Genomic DNA, 14972 nt, shown 5'->3' on the forward strand with positions numbered 1-14972 from the left:
ACCTCTGTATAGAACTATCGAAGTTGTCCCCCGCCGCTCGAAAATCCCTTGCAATAGTCAGGTATTTAAAATCGGAATTTTAAGTCAGTATAATATTGTAGCTCAGCTTAGCTGGTCGCTCGCATATTAGTTAGTTTTTAGTTTCGAATTCGATATAATTCGACGCATTTTTTGTTTTAAGAGTTTTTAGACTATCGCGTAATCAGTATCAAATTGTATCCCAGCTGAGCTGATCGCTTCTTGTTTTTAGAGTTTTATCTCGCGCATTGTAGTTATCGTTACATAGCTTAGAGTTAAAAGCTGAACGCTCATTAGTTATCAAGTTTATTCCTATATAAGAAAACGTCCTTAGTTGAAGTGATAGTTAGTAGTAATATTTAATCTGTATCAGTGCTTGTGTTTGTAGTGTGTCGTGGACCAGTGTATAGACAGTGATCGGGGCTATTTCAATAAAGAACTTGCGCTAAAACTTTGGCTAGATATTAACTTAGTTGTAGTAACATTCAATTATTAAATTACGTATTGTTTGAACTGCTTGTGTTCTTATTTCCCACGCCAGTGGGTGCACCTTCGAATTGGAAGTAATTACAAGACTTAGTACACTCTAAATGGTAGCAATATCGCCATCCTAATTTGTTGAACAAATATCAGTTTAATTCTACCAGCTTGAATGTCTTCTCCTGCTTTGCAATTCTGATTGCTCGTTTGGCCTTCTTAGCTTCTATATTTTCAAGCGTTGTCAAAAGTTGAGGATGCTGTTTCTTTTTCGCTACGGCAGAAGCATCACGTTTTGGTACTGGTGACACAATTTGTAGAAGTTTCGTAGGAGTTGCTTTTGTGGTTTTATGAAAATGTGGGTCAGTAGGCTTCTTCTTTGGAGTATTCAGTGAGAGTGACCTAGAACTGGAAGGTGTTGACACCTTCATATACTTAGGGTCGCTGCTAACCAAAGATAACGTCAGTGAAGAAATCAAAATAAGAATAGTGCTCGCCAATAAGTGTTACTATGGCTTAAGAAGACAGATGGCCTCAAAAATGCCTAGAAAAATTAAACTGACTGTATACAAAACACTAATAAGACCAGTGCTAACATATTATGGTTCAGAAACTTGGACACTAACACAGAATGACCAAGAATTGCTCAAACATTTTGAGCGAAAAATACTAAGACGAATATATGGAGGCATAAAAGAACAAGGTTTGTGGCGCAGGTGTTACAATTTTGAGTTGTATAGAAGATTTGGAGAACCTGACGTTGTAAAATTCATTAAGGTAGCACGCCTTAGATGGATAGGTCATGTAATCAGACGAGAGGAAGATGCCATAGTCAGAAAAGTTTTTGATCGAAGAGGGCCGATCGGACAACGAAGAAGAGGAAGACCGAGACTAAGGTACCAAGACAACCTAGAAAATGATTTGAAGTCTATCGGAATTAGAGCATGGAGAAGAGTTGCCAGAGACAGGGGCGAATGGAGGATTGTTCTGAAGAAGGCTTTGGCTCATAAAGAGCTGTAACGCCACTGATGATGATGATGATGAACCAGATGTGCTGTGTTGAGGATCCAAGGCTGAGCTAACACTTTCGTCGTCCTTGTCCATAGGGTTGGACTCCAAGGTTTTTTGTAGGTAAGCGTAATCAGGAATAGAGGAGGGCGCGAATGGAAACACCCCGCAGGCCCGGAAGCCTGCTGAACCCGTAGACATTGTTGCAGTTTGTGAGCATGCTTTCTGTAGCAGTTGGCCGAAGTGCCTGCGTTCTATCTTCTTTCTAGGATTTGTATTTCCCCATTAGATAGCTGCACTTCGGTAATAGACCTTCAACGGTTTGAAAAACGATCGGTCGAGAGGCTGTAAGTAATGAGTCGTGTGGCTGGGAAGGCAAAGAAAGTGGACATCATTTTCCAGCGCTATCTCTAATATGTACATCGAGTTAGTGTGAGATCTGTGTCGGTCGAGCAGTAATAGACATGTAACAGCTGACTTCCCTCGAATAAAGTGGTTTTCCAGCCAATTTTTAAAGAGGTCTTCATTTATGTAGGCTGATTTTCCACCCATTACCACTTCAGAACCGTTAGGCATAGTATCGAGCCACACTTGTTGTTCGTATACACCTTTGAACACTACGTAGGGAGGTAAAAAACTTCCCTCTGCATTACAATAGGCAACAACTGTCACTGTCTCTCCTTGTTCTTTTGATTGCCGCACTTGAACTGCCTTGCTGCCTTTGGCCGCTATAACTTCTTGCGGAGGGTTGTTCATTTGCAAACCTAACTCATCTACATTGTAAATATTTCCGGGTTTGTTCAAGGGGTTTAACGATTCTAACGTCTTTTTTAACAAATTGAAATAATCATTCACTTCTTCCTTTAGACATAGACCATAGACACTCCTTGGGCCTTTCGAATTGCCAATGATGGCTTCCGTTTGAGAAATGCGTAAAGCCATCCCCTTCCTGCTTTGCGTTTCTCTACATTGAAATGGCCGTAGGAAACTCGGCCCATTTGTAGGTTGAAAGCCATTCGGCAAAGTTCATCCCTTGTTGGCGCGTACCCTGCAGCCTGCAATCTCTATAAATCTGGACAATTAATTTCAGAGCGAAGAAGTCGTATGCTGGAAAAGAATGTACAAAATATTTTATTTTTACATTGTAATTATAATCTCTGAGCACGTGTCAAATGTGTTGTTTTTAATGAATATTTTGATTGATGATTTTGATGTATGTTTATGGTATTGTTCGTAATGCGCATAAGTCCAGTTTTTTAAATTTTTATTACATATTTTTTTGCGTCTCATAGAGTATTTAAGCATATACCCGAACTACAATACTCGCTAAAACGACACTCCGTCCTAACTGCAAGACGCAAGAGTCTCGCAGGCTTAGTCTTGTTCTTGCGTAAATCTTGCACGGTCAGTCTTGGTCTTGGTCTTACTAAAATTAGACGGTCTTGGTCTTGGTCTTACTAAAATTAGACGGTCTTGGTCTTGGTCTTACTAAAATTAGACGGTCTTGGTCTTGGTCTTGCGAAAACGCAAGAACAAGACCAAGACTGCAAGACCAAGACCGATTTTGGGCAACACTAAACTCAACACCGTGCATAAACCATATAGGTTAATAATAATAATTTATCTCTAAATTGTTAAGTTTCAAAGTTAATGATAAAACACAAAACATTTTATTATTATTATATCATGTTGATTTGTATGCAAATTTTATTTTACCATAACCCTATACAGCCCGGGAACCTTCAACCGCCCGGTGCTACAGCCACAAAAAGACCCCTGGTTAAACCGGCGCTGCCCTAAGCTCGTCATATGGTTCATTCTCAGAAAATTCTCCATATCGAGAATATTCTCCGATTTTTCATTCTCGAGAATTTTCCAACACTAAAAATATTTTAAGGAAAGAGACAGGTATTCATGTCTTCTGGTCCATGATATGTTACTTTCTATAAGTTGAGTTACAGAAATTCTTTCTGGAAGACAGAGGTCATTTAAAATGTATTTTATTTACTTTTGATAACGAAAAATTAAAATAAAAGATTTTTTGATCATTTTTATTACCAAAAAATATATAACAAAGATAACATTCAACAATTACATAAATATGAAAACAATAAATATCTTTCTGTACAACTAAGCCTCCTTTTAATGACCTCGAACTAAACTTACACAAGATTATAGGTAGGTACACATGTCAGTAACTATTCCGAATGTTATTAAAATCATGATTTTTCTCCAATATCACTTATGTTATAAAAATTGTTTAAAAATGTTTGATTACAACGAAAAAGAACAAAAACTGGTGTCTTGAACATATAATGAGGAAAAGATTCACCAAAACTTTAATCTGTGGGTTTCACACAGGTCTTGGTCCATTTAATAATTGTCTAATTTTCATAGATTTAAGTCTACATCTTAGTTACTCTTTTCTTCTGATATTTTATCTATTTTAAAGGGTTGGATAGTTGTCTAGTTTGAAACTACTGAACATACTCTTAAAGGTTGCCCCTGAAAGTATACAAAGCTTATAATTGATGATAAAGCCTTTATAAAATCCAACTCAATATCTTATACTTTCTGAAATAAGTAGAGCTACACATGGTATTATAATCACAAAACATTCATTAGAAGAGGAAAATGGACGCAATAGATCTCGTTGATTTCTCCTATAAGTATTGTACAATTATAAATTACTAATTATTTGCAAACCTATGAGAATTTACTGTTAAATTTTTTACTTCCTCTGTGTCTCATATTGGGCCTAGCTTCAAATTTTGCCCGTTGGGGGAACTCGGAAGGGCTGAACTCTGCAGGTGTACTATCTGGCATATAAATTATCGTTCCGAGATCAGAAGCCTCGCTTTCTTGAACGTCGTAGCTGCTTTTATGGTTTTTTAATCGATCGGGGTCTTCTTTAGGCTCACTATCTTCATTCTCAGCTAGCATAGGAGGGTTAGTTTCAAGCAGTTGTTTATTTAATGCCGAAAACGTCGACAAAACATCTATGGGAGGGTATAAAGTGGACGATTCGACTGACGATGGAAATGTCGGTGGAAGATTGCTAGAAGGACCTGCGTGATGAATTGGTCCCAAATTTTCGGAATTTCCCAACTCTATAAATGGTTTACCTAATACTTTACTAGGGGAATTAGCATAGCTGCCATAATGGTTGTGAGAATTTTTATAGTTAGGTTTCTTAGGCCTTCTCTTAGTTCTTCTGTCTTTTTCTCTGTGGTGGGACTCATGGGAATGTGCATTGGAATGGTGGTTATCAAAGTTAACGGGAATCCAATCGCTGCCGTAGAAAGGTTGGAGTTCTTTGAAAGGATGATGCCTGGATTCTTGGAGATCCAAGTTTGATCCGAACTGGGGATTATTAAATAATGAATCCTTGTGGTGTTGGTGGTGATTCTAAAAAATATAATTTTGGTTAAAAAGCAGCATTAGATAATTTCCAAAAAACAAAGTAATAATGTATTATGTAGGAGAAAATATAACTTTGTTCGACACAACTTTATATAGTATGGAAGACAAAATGCATTCCTGACGAACTCCTTATTTTTCTTCTCATATTTGACCTTGGATCTCTCTAGACATCTTACTGCCATTAGAATTAATCCTGAAATTGCCTCTTAAGATTGCCTTTTCTGAAACCGTACTGAGCCTTAGATATTATTCATATCTGTTAATTTGATTAAAAGTTATTCGCTGAGACATCTTTGCAGCTTGACTTATCAGCGATATTGTTCGGTACTTTTACATTTTATGGTTTTGGATGAGCTATGTATATACAATACAATTTGTTAAATGGGACACCCTATATATTCTTTAAAATTTCGATTCTTCTCATAATTATTGCTCTTATAGTATTGGGTTTTGCATTACTATACAGAGTATTTAACAAGTTATGACCATTTTTATTTCGAAATCCCTAAGAAATCAACAGCATATATATAAAGAAGTAATCCATTAACAATTATTTATTTTATATAATAAAGTAAACAATATATTGTAGTTTTTAAATTAAGTTTAATTGAAATCCTTGACAAAGATTTGTATACAGGGTGAAATACAAAACAAAATTACGATTTTCTCAATTTTTTAACATGAATCACCCTGTATTTTATTTTTTAGAAATATTGTATTTATGATGCTTTTTCATTTTTGAAGTTATACTTCTATACGCGCCTCCACGTTGGAAATTTGTATGGGAGTGAATCTGTGAAATCATTACATATGTAAGATAATGAGTAAGAGAGAGACAGAAGATATATTTTCTCTCTCTTCCTCTCTCGAATATAAAAATGTTCCTTTTGTATATATAATTTAATATTATATATACAGTATACTCCCTCTATAACGAACACGGTTATTACGAGGTTTCGCTTATAACGAGATACATTAGATGTCCCGTGAAATTTCTATTGAACTATAACCGTCTATAGCGAGGCAAATTTGGTTATAACGAGAGAAAATAAGATCCAAAAACCTGTTTTTTACGTTTTTGGTCGGGTCGTGGCTATAAATAAATACCTTTTCAAACAGACCCTCAATAAACTTAACTGCAGCCCGTAATAAACTTCTTTACAATGAATAAATACAACTGTTTCACATCTTTAGAAAATATGATAGAATGATACTGGACCATTTAAAGCAGTTAAAAATGACAGAGTTCTTAAAATTGCAGAAGCAATAGTTTGTTATCCTTGAAAATACGGTTTATACATTATGTAGTTGGAAAAAAATATAAGTACAGATTTTTTGTCTTAACGTATATCATTGATAATAAAAGTAAACAACTCTTTTATGTTTTAATATATTTCATTGACAATAAAAGTAAATAACTTTTTTTTCAAAAACGCCATTCAAACAATATTTATTAGCATCTTATATTGCTCCGAATGACTTCACTATAGGAAGTTAATGGTTTAGAAAACTACAGATTCATATGTATGCACAGTATTATTATTGTCTGATATAACGAGATCGGCTTATAACGAGGTAATTAGTCTGTCATTTCAGTTCTCGTTATAGAGGGAGTCTACTGTATTATATAAAGATATATATACACATAATATTATACATATAATAAAATATTTATTAATATTATTATTTATGTGATATGTTTTGTATTATTTATTAAATGTTCATAATTATATTATTCTCATGTATTTCAAAATAATAATCTCAATAAATCACTGTATGATCCAGAACTGTCAATTTTGAAATACATTTGTGGCATGTCCTCGGTAGTGTAGTAGTCAGTATCCCCGCCTGTCACGCGGGAGACCGGGGTTCAATTCCCAGTCGGGGAGGACTTTTTTATTAATATTATTACATTATTGTCAGTTTTAAATACTTATGGATATTGCATTTTAATTTGTATTGTATTATTATATATGGAATTATGTTGCAATGTATTGTAGTGTATTTTTTTTATGTATATTATTGTCATTTTTAAATACTTATGAATATTGCAGTTTAATTTATATTGTATTATTACATTAATAACAAAATAAACAATGAATTTTACTGCAGAGTATGTGTAAAAAAATTTTGCATTCAACTCCTTTCATACATATATGAAAATTAAAATATACATTTTCATCAAAATATTGATTAAATCCTTCATTGTTAGTAAGTTGTTATTAATTCTGTTTCTCTTTCTGCTATGTCTTACCTATAGAATTACATATGTAATGATTGTGCAGATTGACTCCCAAATAAATTTGTAACGGCGAATGCGTGTATAGAAGTGTAACTTCCACCGGCAGTCCCACTGGACTGCCACACCCGTTTTTTTATATATCATTCCCTATACCTAAACTCATTATTTTCTGAGATATTTTTACTTTTGTTTAAATTTCGGGAATATATTCAATTTTTGTAAGTAGAAATAAGTATCGAGTATTGAGTGATAATATAACAAAATTATTTTTATTCAATAAGTAACTAAAAAATATATAAACCATAATAATATGTAATTAATGTAACAATTAATGTGATATTAAGGAAATAAGTCTAAAGTAAATGTTTAAAATGTCTACCTTCAACGTCTAGGTATATAAGTTTGTAACCGATATTCAAATGACCGAGTCACATTTCTTAATATTTGTAAGTCAATTTTATTAAAAGCTTTTCTTATTCTATTTTTTATATCATCTGGCGTTGTTGGAGGCTTCTGGTATACAAGGCAAAAAATCAATTTTGGAGAATTCCGGTGATCGCGGTGGCCGAACAGGAGCAGTGTGGTGAACTGAAGCACCGTCGTGTAGAAACCACATTCGTTGTCGACTATTAAGCAGTATATTTTGCAGTAGTATTGGCAAATGATTATATAGAAAATCCAGATATATGGCACCATTCACACGACCGTCAAAAAAAAAAAATGTGGGCCAATCACATAATCGCCAACAATACCACTCCAAACAGACCACCAGTTTGACCATGAGTGTTACCAAAAGTATGCCGTTTAACATCATATTCCATTTCTTCACTTATAACAATTTTGGTTCTCTGATTTTTCTCATATACAACTGACCCAGTGCGAACAAAACGATCCATTAATATTTCAAAAGCTCTTGCGTTTGGCTACCTCCGTTCAGGATATCGCTCGTGATATATTCTGGATGTAAGTAAGCAATTTCTCGAACTTTCTCTTAATCCCCAGATCATGACTGTTAACTCTTCTACAGAAAAAATCATTTTTAACAATAAAGATAAGCCACACAGACCGATTAAAAATGTAATAATACTGACAGTTGCTACCAACAAATTCTAACAGGCACTTCGTCTAAGGACTAGCAACGTCCAGTGGAGTTTTACGTTGCTATCTAATCAATTCTTGTTGTAACTTTAACGTCATAGTATATAATTTTAGAAAACGTTCTGTGATATAGCCCGATAGGGTTTTTATTATTATACCTTTTATCCTCCTCCTCAATCTTTTCTCCTTGGTAAGGATGTAGTGGCGTCATCTAAATTGTTTTTACTATTTCTGTCCAATTATCTCTCTCCTGTGAGTGTTGTTTTGCTTCTGAGAATGAGTAACCAGTCATCTCCTTTATTTGGTCCGACCATCGTACTGGAGATCTTCCTCTGGATCTTTTACCCTATACGTTACCTTCAACTATCATTCGCTCCATGATTTCTCTTCTTCTAGTTATATGTCCAAAATATCTCAGTATATTTTGGTTGATAGTTGTGATGAGTCTAGTTTTTATGTTAAGTTTTGCTAGAATTAAGTTATTTGTGCGATGGGCGGTCCATGGTATGCGCAACATTCTACGGTAGACCCACATTTCAAATGCCATTATACGCTTTGAATCGGCTATTTTTATTGTCCAAGTTTCTGAAGCATAGGTGGCGATAGGAAATAACAATGCTCGGACAAGACGTAATGTTGTGTTTTTTGTGATGTCAGTGTTCTTCCAAATATTTGTGAGTTTGGCTGTTGCAAATCTGGCCATTGTGATGCGTCGATGGATCTCGTCTTCGTATCCTCCACTGTTAGTAATAACCGAGCCTAAGTAATTAAATTGTCTGGACCTGCCATGATTCTTATCTCTGCCTGGTTGTTTCTGATTCTATCGATGATCATCACTTTGGTTTTCTTCATATTTATTTTCAAACTATATTCCGTACTCACCGTGTCTAGCCTATTTATAATTTGTTCCAGTTCTTCTGGTGATGACGCCAATATAACAGTGTCATCACCATAACGTAGGTTTTTGATTTGTCTTCCTCCTATCGTTGCTCTACCTTGCCATTCCTCAAAAATTTGACACATAATATGTTCACTATATATATTGAATAGGATAGTGGATTCCTGTCGAACTCCAAATTTTAATTTGAAGTTTTTCGAAACCACATTATTAACTCTTACATTAGCAGTATTATTTACATAATAGAGCCTTATTATATAACAGTATTATATACCTTTTATAAAGGAATTTTTTAAATAAAATTTTTGTGATACATATTATACAGCCAACTAAAATACAGGAATTTAAAATTAAACTTACCTTATGACTTTTGAAAATGTCTTCAAAACTTTGATTATCTTCAACGCTAAGGGAATATGATTCATCGCTATTCCTCTTTCCTTTTTTGTGATGACCTTGACCTTTCCTCTTTCCTCGGCTGTGATTTTGATGACTGTGACCCTTAAAAAGTGTCATAGCTTTTAATTTTAGTAGGTTCTGTTTTCTTGATGGTGTATTAACGAAGATAATATTTACAATTTCAAACTAACAGAGAGACCAGAAAAAGAAAACGAGTTTATAGAAAGCGAGATAGGTAGTTTGAATTATTACTTGGAATTTTGGAATGAAAAATCTTGGCAAGCATCTCCAATTATGATTTCAAAATAGTTTTTGGAGATGTCAATGAAAAAATTACTGTACAAAAGATCTAGTGCCTTCCATAAATGAATTTGAAATCATTATTAAGAATCTAAAAAACAACAAATGTCCTAGAAATGATTTTATAACAGCGGAAATGTTAAAATATAGATGAGTGCAGCTGACGGATAAAATACACAAACTACTACAAAACACATTGGAAAAAAAACTACCAATAGAATGGAAGAAAGCAGTACTATGTCCTGCTTATAAAAAAGGAGATAAAGCGGAATGTTCGAATTATAGAGATTAATGATATTATATATCTTCTTCTACATTTTAAGGTGTCCTCTCCATTACTGAAGGTTGGCTATAACTACAGCAAATTGCTCTCTATCTTGAGCTGTTCTTAGTATCGAATGTGTGTCCATGCCTGTCCAGTCTCTTACATTTTTCAACCAGGAGCATTTTCTTCTTTCTGGACCTCTTCTTCCTTCCACTTTCCCTTTCATTATCAGTCGTAGGAAGTTTATTTTTCTCCTCTGTAAATATGTCCTAGATAACTCTTTTTTCTGGGTTTTACAATATTTAGGAGTTCCCTCTCAGTCTCCTTCTTCTCAGCACCTCGTTTTTGGTCACGTGCTCTGTCCAAGAGATCTTCAGCATGTTTCGAAAAATCCACATCTCAAAGGCTTCTACACGTCTCATACTTGTGATTCCGAGAGTCCATGTTTCCACTCCGTATAGCAATATGAAATAAATTAATCTTTTTACAAATTGGTATCGGATATCCAACGATAAGGTAGAGTTTATTAGGAATTTTTTCATTCTTTGAAAAGCGGACCTAGCACACTCTATACGAACACGTATTTCAACTTCGTAGTCGAGATCGTTTGTTATCCAGCAATGACGGTGTCGTCTGCGTATCTTAAGTTGTTTACATATTCTCCGTTGATTTTTATTCCTTTTTCAATATTTTCGAGGGCATTTTGGAAGATCTTTTCGGAATATATATTAAACAATAGTGGAGAAAGTACACAGCTCTGGCAAACTCCTCTTTTTATTGACATTTCTGCTGTCATACGATTGTTTATTTTAATCTACGCCATTTGATCCCAATATAGGTTTTTAATAAGGGCCACCATATTATGGTCTATACCATGTTGTGTTAGGGTTTCTATGTGTTTTACTTGATCAAACGCTTTTTCATAGTCGATAAAACAGAGAAACACGTCTTTTCGTTGATGAAGGCATTTTTGTAGTAATATCTGGAGGCCAAATAATGCCTCCCTAGTACCAAGCTCCATGCGAAATCCAAATTGATTGTCGCTCAGATTTCTTTCGCATTCTCTGTATAGGTACACGTTGATGCCCAATTTTGAGTAAAATTTTCAGAAAATCGCTCATCAGGCTACTGAACTGTGAGCATCTATTTGCTTTATTTTTCTTGGGTATAGGTATCAATGTCGATCTAAGCCAGTCTTCCTCCCCCCCCCCTCTCTCTCTCTCTCTCTCTCTCTCTCTCTATATATATATATATATATATATATATATATATATATATATATATATATATATTACGGTATATGGTAATATAATATATATGACATAGGGTAATATGACCATTATGGTATAGAATATGCAAAAAACTTATTTAGAGAAAATGTAGGAAAATACCATACTTGGAAAATATGTGGAATTTTACATTGTGATTAATAACTAAGTAGTATAGCAAACATACAATTTTTTAAATGGGACACACTGTATATTTTTTCAAATTTGTATTCCTCTCATAATTCTTGTTCTTTTAGTATTGATTTTGCATTACTACACAGAGTATTTAACAAGTTATGACCATTTTTATTTTGAAATCCCTATGAAATCAACACCATGTATATAAAGAAGTGATGCATAAACAATTATTTATTTTATACAATAAAGTAAACAATATATTGTAGTTTTTAATTTAAGTTTAATTGAAATCGTTGACAAAAATTTGTATACAGGGTGAACTACAAAACAAAATTACAATTTTCTCAATTTTTTTAAATAGATCTCCCTATATTTTATTTTTTAAAAATATTGCGTTTATGATACTCTTTCATTTTTATATAGCATTCCCTATACCTAAAATTATTACTTTTCGAGATTTTTTTTTAGTTTTCCTCAAATTTCGAAAATACATTCAATTTTTTAAAGTAGAAATAAGTATTGAGTATTGAGTGATACTATAACTAAAATATTTTTATTCAATAAGTAACTAACAAAAAATATAAACCATAACAATATGCAATGAATGTATCAATAAATGTGATTGTATTAATAAGTAAAAGGCCATTTGCGTCAGTTACAAAATAAAATAGTAGGCTTTGAAAAAATGACAATTTTCATAATTATAAAACCGTAAACGGTAGACTTTGAAAATGACAGTTTTCATATTATTACCTTTTTAATCGGTCTGTGTGGCTTGTCTTTATTGTTAAAAATGAATTTTTCTGTAGAAGAGTTAACAGATATGATCTGGGTATTAGGAGATAGTGCGAGAAATTGCGAGAAAAACGCAAGAGCTTTTGAAAAATTAATGGATCGTTTTGTTCGCACTGGATCAATTGTATATGAAAAAAATGATAGAACCAAAACTGTTCCAAGTGAAGAAAAGAAATATGATGTACTGATAGCTACTACTGAAGATCCCCACATCAGCACTCGTGAAATTTCATGTCAACATGATATTAGTCAAACTTTGGCGGCAAAAATCCTTCGTAAACATAAACTGCTTCCTTACCACATACAGTTACATAAAAAATTGACAGTCGATGATTATCAACGCAGATTAGCTTTTTGTCAATGGTCTCAGTAGCAAGTGCAAAGAGACCGATTTTTTTTCGATTATGTGCTTTTTGGAGATGAGGCTACATTTCACAAAAATGGAACGGTGAATCGGCATAATTTTCATTACTATGCATTAAGGAATCCCTATTTAGTTAACACTCATAGTCAAACTAGGTGGTCTGTTTGGAGTGGTATTGTTGGCGATTCTGTGATTGGCCCAATTTTTTTGACGGTCGTGTGATGGCATATATCTGCATTTTCTAAATAATCATTTGCCAATAGTACTGCAAAATGTACCGTTTAATATTCGACAACGAAGGTGGTTTTCACACAACGGTGTTCCAGTTCACCACTCTGCTTCTATTCACAATCAACTACATAATAACTTTCCTGAGAGGTAGATGAATGCCTATACTGTGGATACTCGGACACTGTGACACATACGATGTTAGATTGCAGCAGATGGATAGTGGAAAGGAACAGAATGGAGAGAGAGACAGGTGTGAATTTTGTTACAGTGAGAGAAATGATTGAGAGAATGATTGAAAATAAATTAGTTTGGACTAACATACACAGCTATATCCGTGCAGTGATCAAGAAAAAGGAAGAGGAAGAAAGACTGCTAAACCAACGCTAAAGGTAAGAGTGAATTATGCTGAAAGGTGAAGCTAGAAAAGTGGGCACACTGTATAAGTTGGAATGCGTGAGTCAGACTGTGGGGATGGAGCAAATGCCCATCTGGAAATAATGCCGAACTAGGAGCGATGAGTGTCTTCTACGCGCTACCTGGAATGAGACAGGGAACCTCCTTGCTGATGAATAGAGTGTGGATGTGTATGAATGGAGAATGAATGAATAAAGGTAGTGATTCGGAAGTGATGCCGGCCTTACAGCGGCCATTCCGCTTCCGGATCGCTGGATGACTGGATGACTGAGGAGGGTCTGGTTTAGCAGGTAGGCGTTCGGTGTAGACTCGGCGACGAGAGGGCATTTTAAAGTACCTCGGGAACTATCGCCGGGAGTACGAAGAACGAATCCTGCACTAAAGTTAGTCAGGCGGCGTCCTGGACTGAGATGTCTTTTGAAGATTCCAGACCCCCCCTATATAAAGACGAAATAAAAAAAAAAGATAGGCAGAAGAGGACCAACTGTTTGGCCACCGCGATCACCGGAATTCTCCAAAATTAATTTTTTCGTGTGGGGCTATATAAAAGACATTGTATACTAGAAGCCTCCAACAACGCTAGATGATATAAAAAATAGAATAAGAGAAGCTTTTAATAAAATTGACTTACAAATGTGGCTCGGTCATTTAAATATCGGTTACAAACTTGTACACCTAGATTGAAGGTGGACATTGTGAACATTCACTTTAGACTTATTTCTTTAAAATCACAATAATTGTTACATTCATTACATATTATTATGGTTTCTATTTTTTGTTAGTTACTTATTGAATAAAAATAATTTTGTTATATTATCACTTATTTCTACTACTTATTTCTACTTAAAAATTGAATGTATTGCCGAAATTTGAGGAAAAATAAAAATATCCCGGAAAATAATGAGTTTATGTATATATAAAAATGGAAATGCTATATAAAAATGAAAGAGTATCATAAATATAATATGTATTAAAAAATAAATAAAATACAGGGTTATTCATTTAAGAAAATTGATAAAATAGTAATTTCGTTTTGTAGTTCCCCTGTACACAAATTTTAGTTAATGATTTCAATTAAACTTAATTGAAAAACTACAATATATTGTTTACTTTATGATATAAAATAAATAAATTGTTTATAGATTATTTCTTTATATACATGGTGTTGATTTCATAGGAATTTCGAAGTAAAAATGGTCATAACTTGTTAAATACTCTGTATAGTAATGCAAAACCCAATACTATAAGATGTCGCACTAAAAACTCACCCAGTATATATAAAATAATATAATGAAATCAAATGACGTATACTCAAATAAAGTCACAAGACATATCTCAAAAATACTGATAATACAATTTTAAGTTTACTACTATTAAATGTATAATAACATGATCAAATTGGCGAAATAAGTTTTAAAAAATAAACAGAAATAAAAAAAAGTAAGCAGATTCAAATTACGTGTAAAATATCTCGTTTTTCTTACCTTGTGGCTTCTAGGCACCCTTTCCTGGAGTATGATTCTGTGGACGTCCCTTTTCTGATGTTCAGCAACCACTACACACACCGTCGCCCACAGAAAAATAATGCATCGTATAAACAAATAATTGTTCTTAAACATGTTTACAGCAACACG

At 33.9% G+C, this 14972-nt stretch overlaps 2 protein-coding genes across 2 annotated transcripts; both read right to left on the reverse strand.

Moving 5' to 3' along the window:
- Positions 1-1788: 1788 nt before the first annotated feature.
- Positions 1789-2445, reverse strand: LOC140451297 (uncharacterized). The gene has a single exon (XM_072545044.1). It carries the CDS (start codon positions 2443-2445, stop codon positions 1789-1791), a length of 657 nt encoding a protein of 218 aa, XP_072401145.1.
- Positions 2446-3550: 1105 nt separating this feature from the next.
- On the reverse strand, positions 3551-14972 carry LOC140449959 (uncharacterized). Its single transcript, XM_072543377.1, has 3 exons — positions 14823-14972; positions 9525-9665; positions 3551-4911 (listed from the first exon to the last, which is right to left on the reverse strand). The coding sequence occupies exons 1-3, from the start codon at positions 14955-14957 to the stop codon at positions 4210-4212; spliced, it is 978 nt and encodes a 325-aa protein (XP_072399478.1). The 5' UTR covers positions 14958-14972; the 3' UTR covers positions 3551-4209.

The sequence above is a fragment of the Diabrotica undecimpunctata genome, chromosome 9 (genome assembly GCF_040954645.1).
Source record: "Diabrotica undecimpunctata isolate CICGRU chromosome 9, icDiaUnde3, whole genome shotgun sequence".
NCBI lineage: Eukaryota > Metazoa > Arthropoda > Insecta > Coleoptera > Chrysomelidae > Diabrotica > Diabrotica undecimpunctata.